This window comes from Parastagonospora nodorum, assembly GCF_000146915.1.
Source record: "Parastagonospora nodorum SN15 chromosome Unknown scaffold_2, whole genome shotgun sequence".
In the NCBI taxonomy this organism is placed as follows: Eukaryota; Fungi; Ascomycota; class Dothideomycetes; order Pleosporales; family Phaeosphaeriaceae; genus Parastagonospora; species Parastagonospora nodorum.
The window spans coordinates 415,334-425,886 of NW_001884550.1; the positions used below are offsets into that span (position 1 = coordinate 415,334).

The 10,553-nt window shown below is 50.6% G+C and overlaps 5 protein-coding genes across 5 annotated transcripts; 1 reads left to right on the top strand and 4 right to left on the bottom strand.

The window, feature by feature from the left end:
• Window positions 1-1,661: 1,661 nt before the first annotated feature.
• On the bottom strand, window positions 1,662-2,567 carry SNOG_01301 (hypothetical protein; the record flags this gene model as incomplete). The annotated part of the gene is given in 3 exon segments (XM_001791894.1): window positions 1,662-1,994; window positions 2,011-2,088; window positions 2,136-2,567. 3 exon segments carry the CDS (start codon window positions 2,565-2,567, stop codon window positions 1,662-1,664), a joined length of 843 nt encoding a protein of 280 aa, XP_001791946.1.
• Window positions 2,568-2,901: 334 nt separating this feature from the next.
• On the bottom strand, window positions 2,902-4,153 carry SNOG_01302 (hypothetical protein; the record flags this gene model as incomplete). Its single annotated transcript, XM_001791895.1, has 3 exons — window positions 2,902-3,156; window positions 3,212-3,952; window positions 4,004-4,153. 3 exons carry the CDS (start codon window positions 4,151-4,153, stop codon window positions 2,926-2,928), a joined length of 1,122 nt encoding a protein of 373 aa, XP_001791947.1. The 3' UTR covers window positions 2,902-2,925.
• A 725-nt stretch (window positions 4,154-4,878) lies between these two features.
• Window positions 4,879-5,331, bottom strand: SNOG_01303 (hypothetical protein; the record flags this gene model as incomplete). Its single annotated transcript, XM_001791896.1, has 2 exons — window positions 4,879-4,909; window positions 5,036-5,331. 2 exons carry the CDS (start codon window positions 5,329-5,331, stop codon window positions 4,879-4,881), a joined length of 327 nt encoding a protein of 108 aa, XP_001791948.1.
• Window positions 5,332-5,510: 179 nt separating this feature from the next.
• SNOG_01304 (hypothetical protein) lies at window positions 5,511-6,392 on the top strand (the record flags this gene model as incomplete). The annotated part of the gene is given in 4 exon segments (XM_001791897.1): window positions 5,511-5,524; window positions 5,836-5,867; window positions 5,890-6,187; window positions 6,206-6,392. The coding sequence occupies 4 exon segments, from the start codon at window positions 5,511-5,513 to the stop codon at window positions 6,390-6,392; spliced, it is 531 nt and encodes a 176-aa protein (XP_001791949.1).
• Window positions 6,393-9,700: 3,308 nt separating this feature from the next.
• On the bottom strand, window positions 9,701-9,976 carry SNOG_01305 (hypothetical protein; the record flags this gene model as incomplete). Its single annotated transcript, XM_001791898.1, has 1 exon — window positions 9,701-9,976. The coding sequence occupies one exon, from the start codon at window positions 9,974-9,976 to the stop codon at window positions 9,701-9,703; it is 276 nt and encodes a 91-aa protein (XP_001791950.1).
• Between the last annotated feature and the right edge of the window lie 577 nt (window positions 9,977-10,553).

The window sequence follows — 10,553 nt, forward strand, 5'->3', positions numbered from 1 at the left end:
TTGTGTTTTCCTCCTCTGCTCACTACTTATTGATACGCGCCCTTAGGGCGCATGTTCGGGGCCATGCGGGCCCTTTTTTGAAGTCCGCTGCCATTATAATAGCCACCAAAGCATGTGCGGAATATGTCCCTACAGAAATAAAGAACATGGACTCAGCATTCATGCTTTTCCGCTCGAAAAATGAGTATAAGAACTCTCCACTCATGAACGCTCTTGTTCACATCACAAAAGTCTAAAGCGACATTTTGCTGCAAGAAAATGGTCCGCCTGCGATGCATATCTTCCCTCCTCTTCAAGCACCAACAATTGAATCTGGACGCATCTATGACCTCTCCTGGTATTGCGTATTCCATATCTGTGTGGCGTCAAACTCTCTACTTCACTGTACTATCCTACATTTCCAAAACACTTGGCGAGCTTCCGGATGTCTTGAGCGCTTTCTCGAATATGTACCACTCGGCAGGAATGACTTTGCATCGCTTCTGTGGATGAGGCTGTCAACACTGAATTCCTGTTCGACAACTGTGCTTTATAAAAAGTTTCTCACCTTTCACGCCATGACCAGAGATTCGATAATTCCTTACAAAATCTCGATACCATGATCGATATGATTCGTGCCTGGCCTCAAAATGTCTCAATATGCCGTCGCTCTCTCCACGTGCTTTTCTTCGCCAAGCGCAGATAATTCGACACTCCGACTCTACTGTTCTTCTCCAAAAATAACGCTCGTCTAGCAGTTCGCATGTCTGCCGCTCTTCTGTCCAAAGTATACCTCAGAGGTGATCATGTTGTTTTTGCTCTCTCAGAGACGATTGTCATGTGTGACAGCGCGACCTCGTTGAGAACATATTTCCCATATCCAACCTCCGTACCAGTAGCTGCATATCTATTGCTGTTCTGATGAGAAGACGACATCAAAAAACCATGTTTTGGTTTGCACTCTCCGAGATGACCATCATCCACCACAGCGCGACCACGTCGGAAGTGCATACATTTTCGAATCAAAACAGGCTAGCAGCGCTCTTATATGAAAATAAAATTTTGAGCTGATCAGGTCTACATGTAACTATCTAGCAGAAATATGGATACCGTGTATGCTAAGCCATGTTGCACCGTATAAAGTCGTAGTCAGGTCAAGACTTGGAAGTAACGAGTTAGTCAGATCACGATTGCAGAAGTATTGGAGTATGACGATGATGAAGGTCTTCATTCCGAGTTAGTGTAGCGAAGTACTTGATGGTGTAAAGCCTTACAATGACCGCTATCTCAATCATCGCGTGTCTATTGAAATCAAAGACTCGTGTTGACACATGCACTTCCATCCAGGCCGTGTAGCAGAAACCACCAGTTTTAGTCTCAGTGAGCTCATACTGTACCTCCTGGTACCAATCTGCTGTATCCAATCTCTCGCGCCAGTGCATTGTAGTATCCATGCGCCCCTGAAACAAACCCATCCTTCCAATCATGATGTCGCGTGCATCTTTGCGGTGGGCAGAAACAAACGCGTGTGTGAAATGCTGTGATGGCGTCCGGCTCCTGGTTCCAATCTGCAGTGCCAATCTGATGCGGTGCCAAGCTTGTATGCGCCGTGTGAAGAAAGTCGTACAACCGTCAGTACCACCTTAGTCAAGGTTGGTGCTCTTTGCGCTGTCCTCGAGTCGCTACTCCTTGGGGATATCATCGCCTTGACCATCCTCAGGCGTGCTGGATGGTGCATTGGGGTTGATGAAGCCGAGAGCAGCTCCGCCCGCTGTGATGTGCTTGTCGAGCTCCTCGTTGCTGTCCTTGAGCTTCCTGTTTGGCGTCTCTCGGATGGTCTTCATGAAGGCTTGCACCTCATCGTCCTCGTCGGGATTGATAAGGCCCTCTTCAATTGCGAGTTTGAGGGCAGTCTGGTGGCCTTCGGGCGTGTTGTCGTATCGCAACATGACCTGGCCGGCGGGCTGATGGGAGGGGGCGGGAGTGTCGATGACAGGCTTCTTGCGGCGCTGTTTCTGCTGCGCCGCGCGCTTGTGGCTTGCGGTCGTTGAAGGTGAGGACGCCGCTGGTGCCCTTGGCCTTCACGATCATAGCAGCGCGGGAAGGTTGCTGTGAAGAAGTTAGAGGAGTTGCGGTGGTGGCATCGAAAGCCTTGCATTGGCAGTGGAGGCGAAGTCGTGGTGGCGGCGTTTTGTGCTTGCTGCAAAGCGCCCGATGACAGCAGCAGGGAACGGTGTGGTAGTGACACCTTCGCGCCTGTTGTTAGCCCAAATGCGGTCCTGATGCTCCAGGTCGGTGAGGGCGAGGGTTTGGGGAGCATCCCCGGAGTCGTCTTCAAAAAGCACACAAATTGTGTGCGGAGTCGCGGCAGAGGCTGACTCCTCCTGCCCCCAGCCTAACCTCAATCCAGGCTGCTGTAGGGCAGCCAGAGGAGCAGACTGCTTGAACAGAGACTGCCCAAGCGATCTGCCACCACTGACAGAGGAGCCAGACTTCTCCTTAAGGCCTGGGAGGAAGTCGTCTTCGCTGCCGGAGACATGTTGTGATTTAGCGCCTCTCGGCGAAAGTTTGTGCTTGGAGGGTGCCATCGTGCTGTGGATGGGTGAGGTTGAGGTGTCAAAGTCGAAGGCGAAGTCAAGCAAACAAACAGCATGCCACCATTGTCTCGGCAACGCACTAGCAAACACCCACTCCACCGCTCTATTGGCTGCCTAAAGTCCAGGTGAAGTGCGACATAAGCTACTCAGAAGCAACAGGACACAACGTGGTTTGTAAGCAGACGCAGCGCTCACATGTGTCGAACGTCTTCACAACATAGGTGCTTGGTGATGACATGATATTGAGTGACTAGGGTGGACGATATGAACATCTGCGAAGTGCTTAAGATCGATACACGCAAATCAATTTTGAGTGACTGAATTGGAAAGATGACTACATTTACAGCTCTTACGTACTGAAACCGAGCTCGTACAGGTATCCGAGGACGAGCTGGCCATGCTGAAGGACATGCTTAGAGTCGATGTGGTCGATGGTATCATTCGGCGTGTGGATATGAGGATTGCGGTATTCAAATGCCGCTTCGAATACAAATGAAGCAGGGAAGCCGTTCCTGGTAGCAGAGCCGTGATCGGAGCACGCATAACCGCACTGGCTCTCAACATATGTGATGTCGGTGTACTGCGTTTGTATCAGTCATGCGCATCAAACAGCGTTACGCTACGTCATTACTCACCTCATTAATGACACGGCTGAGATACTCATTGAGCGGTGCGCTGGTAAAGTCCGTAATTAATCCGAAGCTCTCCGGCTTGCCCGCGTCAAGAGTGGCCTTGGTGTAGCCAACCATGTCTTGCTGCAACATTGCCCAAACATCGCGACCCGCATTCGCGTATTGGGTGAAGATATCTTGCGAGCCACGGAGACCGCCTTCTTCCGCAGCATACCAGTGGAACTCGATTGTGTTCTCCAGCTTGCTTGGGCCAAATTCACTGTCTGAGAGTAGAACGCGGAGTGCATCCAGGATCATGAATGAGCCAGTGCCGTTATCGTCAACACCAGGAGCGCGACCGCCGGTTCGGTTCGCCGAGTTGACAGAGTCAAGATGACCACCGACAATGACAGTCCTGGTGCTGCGCCCAGGAACCTTTACGATTACAGACTTCTGGGGAAAGGCTGCGTGAGGGAACATCTCCACGGTCACGCCATTCTTTCCTGAGTTCTTGACGACATCAGCAACTTGGGTGAAGAGCCACTCAGCCGCCTCCACACCGGATTGAGTCTCACTGAAGCGTGTGTGGTAGGTAGCGTAGTGCTCCAGATTCTTCTTGATATTGTCCCAGTTGAGCTTAGGGATGAGACTCTTGATCTTCTCGCTGTTCTTGAATTCCGTCGGGTAAGGTGCTTGCTCTTTGACCGCGCGAATTTCAGCGTTGAACTCAGTGATGTCGAAAAAGTGGCTACCACAGCCGCCGTTCTAGCATTTGGTCAATATCGAGTGGCGTTGCTCATGAGTCGAGCTACTTGCAGCTGCCAGCTCCCATCGCTCATCCTCGGTAATCTGGCGAGTCTCGCCTGGCGCAACTTCAATCGTAAGAAGCGCTCTTGGCTTCACCTGCTCTGGCTTTGCGAGCACTGCGGTGGCGCAAGACGCAGCAAGGATTGTCGTGAGCTTCATGATGGCGGTGTGAAGTCCAGCAGTTTCGACAACAACTCGAGGCTGAATAGTAAGCCCAAAGTGTCACAAACATCGTCCGACCTTTTATATAATGTACATGATGCGGTCAGCCGCGGAATGCACCTGGGCACTTCCCTGTCAGCGCCTCAAAGCTTCCTCATCATGTCAGATCCGCAATATCTACAAGCTGTACGAGTGGTACCAAGCACTCAGATCCACAGGAACACGGCCGTTTCGACCAATAGGATTATGTCCGTCATCTGGGATGCGATTGGAATGTCTTGTCGCCGCTGACATTTCTTGACGGCTTCCTTTTGCGGGGTAGCCGGGCATGGCATCTATCACCAGGCATCCATATTTGATCCATAAACCAGGTTGAGATTCGTAACTCTCGGAACGATATCTGTATATGATCCCCTACCTTCCTTAAGAGAGTTTATGTGTGCGAAGGAAAGTCTTGGTTTAAAAGCGCGACGTCGAGACTGGCACGCGACAGTTGCGCGCTAGACCAGCCACCGAAGCCGCTGCTTCCGCTTCTGCTTCTCCACCACGACAACACGACAACACGACATGGCAAAAGCATAATCGGATCACAACTTCAATGGACCTGAAGACATGCATTGAGTGGGGAGCCTCAGAATGTTCCGACACGGAACCAAACGAAAGCCATCACGTCGCACTGGCGCACGAGTCCTCAGTATCGCTTCGGCCCATTAGCAACTCCATCATGCTCGATTCTGCTCGTGCACCTCAAGGCTAGCTCAAGGTGCAGTTAGCAACCCGGCATGTCCTGCACTGTACACTCCTCGACCAAATCAAGACAAATATGCCAAGCATACACTGCGACCTCTATTAGTATCTAGGCGAATTCGTAGAGCTCACCAACTGACCGGAAAATGTATGAGGGTCCAGAATATTATCCACTTATTCCTTTCTTGAAGGTAGAGGTAGGACGCGACGTATGACGGGATAAACATGACAAATGCTGCTATACAAGCTTGGATCTTGCTCTTGCGTTCCAGGTTGCGCGCTCGGATATGATCGTTGATGTCGGTATATACATCGTCTTCAACTTGTGTCTGCTCTGCGGTCGCATTTTCGAGAGCAACAATTCTGGCCCGATTTTTGGTGGTGCGAGCGTCGCGGACGTCGAAGGTTGAGTAGTTGGGGGAAGTCATCTCTCAGGTGTTGGTGAGGGAAGTGTGTTAAAAGGGGAAGTTGAGCGTTTCTTTGGAGATTCGGAAGAAGGATCCGACGCGCTTGCATGACCTCGTATTCGGGGGCCATACCGAGGTCATTGAGATACATGGACGCCTGAGGAATTGCGATGCAGCACGGTTCTAGGTGCATGAGCATCATGTATTCTCAAAAGTAGGCGCTAATCGCTCCTTTCAATCAAGTGCACGTCGAGCCCGACAGGCATCACGAGACTGGCTTGATGTATAGTTGCTGTGTGCTACTCCTGAGTGGATTATGAGGGGTAGCGCTGATTGGATAACGTTAGTATAGCGTTACTCCGTATTGGCTGAGCGAAGCATGGATGGTCACTAAAGTGGTTTATGATCTTTGAACTTTACCGACAATCACGATGACCCAGGTCATGAACAGGATTACAACGACCATGAAGAGCAGGACGATAACGATCATGCTAACGAGGATCGGTCTAAGACTAACCAAGTAAGTAACAAATCAGGTAACAAGAAGACACCGAGGGGTATGTAAATGCTGCTGCGCAGCTCCCCGCTTCATCATTTCACGCACTTTCTGGGCTACGCAAACAGATCAGTGTATTCAAAAGTATTTCCAGGCGTCTTTTGAACCCATCTCATCCGAATACCCAACTCCATCCACATTCTACATCACTTCACCCAACGCCTACGACGCCCTGGATGACTCCCCTCTATGGTCCACTCACGATCCTAGCACACACAAGAACCCACATGATGATAGCACTGCATATGCCAAATTAGCGTTTTACTTCCCCTGCGTAATAAACGCCCAAAGAAACGCCGCCTCGCCCGACTCGAATGCACTGTAGGTAATAGAGTACAGCAAACAGGGAAACGACGAGGACGATGAAGCAACCGGAGATCTTGCGGCTACGCTCATGCAGTGGATCCTTGAGCGCAGTGATTTGGGCTTCGAGGTCGGCGATGGTGGCTTCCAATTTAGCTTTGGCGGCCTCTGTGGCTTCGCGATCGCTGAAATAGGCTTCAGTGGGGGTGGGTGGGAATGGTGATTGTTGGGTAGATGTATGTTGGGTATATTTGGGGAGCATGGGGTTGGAGTCGGATTCGGAGTCAGGGGTAGAGTGGGTATGGCGGGTTTTGGAGGTGTTTGTGGTCGTGTTAGAAGGGAAGTATATTTGGGTGGATTATAGGAATATAGCGAAGGACTGCGAAGACAATTTTGCGTTGTGAGTTTTCGTCTCACATGGCTGCAGATTACCATTCAAGAGAATGTGTGGTACTGAGATGTGTAGTTTTCCAATATTAAGTAATAAACACTGTTCACTTCAATGATTGAGAACATTTCAGACATACCCAGAAATCCTGGGCGATTCTGAGCTCTACACCAGCGTAGAATTCTTCTCATAGTCCCTCATTACCACACTTTCTCCTATTCCCATCAATCAAGGCCCGCCATCTCCTACCTTCCCCGATTTTTCCCACTTGCCCGTCCACGATCACACATAGCAAATGACCCCACAAACCCCACACGAACTACAAAAAAGTTCCGATTAGCTCCTCACTCAGCAGATATACATGCCGAAATATGCTCGCTTACAATAAGTACACAAACAGCGTGAACACCGCATATCCCCTCTCCCCCTCAACTTGCGCACCCGACGCAAATCCCAAAATTACCGCGACAGCCCACACCACCGCGCAGCCGGTCGTCTTGCGCGTGCGCTCGCGCCGATGTCATTCAAGGTCGGCGATTTGTGATTCGAGGTCCGCGATGTACGTGGCGTTTGAAGGGGCGGGTAGGAATTTTGGATTGGAAAGGGATTGAGTCATGATTGTGGGAAATGAGTTGAGATGATGGTGTTGAATACGGACTAATTGAATACACTACTTGATCGGAAAATTGAGAAGGCTATTGTTGTTTTGTTTGTTGTGCTTGTGTTATTTTTGTTCTGCGCACATGCAATAGTCTGCGTGGTGCAAGAACCATGGTACGCATATCTGCACTGCAGCTTCGCGAACTGATATTCGTACCAAATTCTGTGGAATCACGGTTGAGGCTACTTAGGTACGATTTTTGAACACCTGAGATATGCGAATGTTGGAAATATATGACTAGCTGAATGGTGTGTGGGAAACCTGTTGCTTGGAATTCGCAACTGAAGTTGATGCATGAAATGATAGTGGCAATACTTCGCCATGTCCAAGGTAGATGTAATGACTATGGAAACACGAGATCCTGCATTTGTAAACCACCCAAAGAAATACTAGCAGCAAATTGTTCTTCTCTCGTAGGTCCAAAAATCTTACACCACCAGGTGCAGCACTATTTCGTGCGCGCACCATTCAGATTTAACATACTGATACAGATCAGCTTTCATCTTACATACAAGACTCAATAGCATATCAGCACATAATTTGTTTTACGAAGAGAATCTGAAGTGCTACAGGTTGACATTTTCCTTGGAGAACTGAGAGCTTTGAGACACAACGCGCACGAATTGTTGCAGCTCCTAGTGATATCGACACTTCAAATATTTCTGTATGTAGCTGAATGTTGAAAGTAAGATTATTTAGGTTATTCAAGTACTACGAATATATCGTGGGATGAAGCATATTGTATTTCGGTTGTAACACGGGCGCAAGATGGTAGATGGTAGCCATGTTCGTGTAAGTCGCGTGCTAGCCATTATTTTCGACCTGCAACCACACAACACAATTAATGCAAGTACATGACCCTCATATCAATGCACCAGCCCACTTTGCACGGCTCAATCCATTCCGAAGAGTTTTCTTCTTGTCAAGCCACAAAGGAAAAGCGGTCAGTACACGTTGTACATTACCATTGGTGGGCTCTTGTCCAAGTGAGGGATTAAAATGTAGAGCGCCTCGCCAAGTCATGCTCCATTGTTTGGTGTGGAGTGCCGAACTGCCCGATCTCGAGATTAAGCCCTGCACGTGAGCTGGCGGAGACGCTTGGCACAGCCACGTACAGCCATGTCGTCAGCAGCGGAGATCTCTGATGAAGAGGTACAATCAACGTCGTGGAAGGACATGTATAACCGAATGCAAGGCGATTGACGTGTCATGCGGAGTTGGGTCGCGCAACCAAGACACAACACAAGTCCGGCCCTTGGCGTTCCGGAGTATGGCTGGTGACCCGGCAGAAGAATGCACGATGTAAAGTGGCGAGTAACAGTATGTTGCAACATTCGAGTTTGAGATGAGGCGGAAGTGGAAAGGTCCAGATTGTCATGGTTGCACGGATATGGGCGTGTGATTATGCGAGTAACCCCAGACTCTTGGAAGATGAATAACTCAATACAGTTTGATAATGCTGGACCTTGTTCCCGGAGGCTGAAACTGCAAGACATGAAAACGCCGCACGCGAGCAGGAAGTCTTGAACGAAGCTTAGCGCGCCATTTTGCTATCGGCCGCGCAATTGCAAAGTCGCCAGGCAGATCTACTGCAGCACAATGTGGACAGATACGCTCGAAAGCACCAAGCCTTGGCGTCTTGGTGGTGCAACGGAGATGACCTCTGGCGCGCGCAGCGTTACGTTCCTGATTGAGGTGATGTGATTGCGATCAAGAATCGCCCAGGCAAACAAAAAAGGTTGATGGAGCGGACAACATCGATCGACGTTGCTTGAGACGAGCCTGGGGACGTGAAAGGTGGGAGGGGTCTTGGCTGCCAAGAGGGATCTTCACCCCGTGTTGTCCCACTTACAATGATCTGCTTTGAACAAGTTCACAGCAGGAAGCGCGGCGCGGCAAACATGTCGCTCCTAATTGCCAAGACAGTTGCTGTTTCGAGTTATACCGACTATAGCCTCAATGACCATGAACCAAGAGATTTTGAGTTCAAGCGGCACATGAGTTCATCACGCAGGATGTCTTGACACAATTCTCGCCAGTCCAGTGTGATCTGCCGCCCGGGGACGTCGATCACCAGGGAGGGTATGCGAAGGCTCCTCAATTGGTAGTTGAAACGGACAAAGTGTGCTTCATGGATCAATCGCAGACGGTTTGAGTCTGCCTCGGGACCTGGCTGGAAGAAGATGGCGGCAAGGCGATCGCCAGAGAGAAAGGCTGGGCTTGATTGCGCTTCTAGAGAGCTAGGATCAGATGCAGCGTCACATAACTTCAAGACAACGTTGGCTTTGGAGTCTACAGGTACGAATGCACGAGGCTGGAAGCGAAAGGTAGGCGGTTGGTACCGGTAGTCCCAAGCGGGCCCATGGTTATTTGGATAGTACGGAGGCAATGGTGATTGCTGATTGTCCCAGATAGTTTGCAGATCGTGGTTCATTGGACTGAGGTGATGAGCGGAGATGTCCTCGAGACGCTCAAGCTAGGCTTACGTGGGAAGAAACAGAAGCTTCTTTGCATGCTCGCCAGCGAAGCGAACGATGCAAGTGCGGAAGATGTAGCGCGCGAACAAGTCCTCGGTGACGAGCCTGAAGAAGTGTGAAGTGCGTCGCAGAACGAACCAGACGAAACAATGGTCGTCCAGGTGCGCGATGATCAACTGCCAAAGCTCGACTGGCAGGCGGGCCTCAGGCGATGTGGAAACAAACGAGGCTTGCGGTCCGACACCGGTAGAAACATGCGACTCAGAACGGGCGGTGGCCATGGAGGCGATCCACAGTGCCAGAGCGGTTGGAATGTCCGGGTCGCAGTGCGATGGGCGCTGTTTCATGCATCCGGCGAAGCATCGGCAGTGAGAGGCTAAGAGCGGCCTATGGGATCTGAGGCGAGGCTCTGGTCACGTGCTCGCTTCGGCGCCGTTCGCAGCTGCCGTGTTGGGAGCGCGTGTGACGGGCTGGGAGTTGGCGGTAGCACAAGAGCATCTGGATGGCTGGGCAAATACTGAGACACGACTCGACTCGTAGTAAGGTGCAGTGCTAAGGCTCAAGGGTTGAGGGTGCAGGACGTTAGGGACGGACCCTGCGTTATTAAGAATTTGGTTGCACTCAACGGCGCGCTGTCAAGCGTTGTCAAGCAGTATACAGTTTGTATGACAATATTAGGGCATGTAATTGGCGGGCGCGTCGCCACGGCAACTTGGCGGCTCTGCACCTGATTCGGCCGATAGGGGGCGACTAAGCATCGGTCAGACTGATTGCGAGGCATGCCCCGAGATGATCTCCCAGGATAGCTGAGTAAGAGGCCGACGGGGGGTTGTAGAAGCGTCACATCCCGGGGCATGG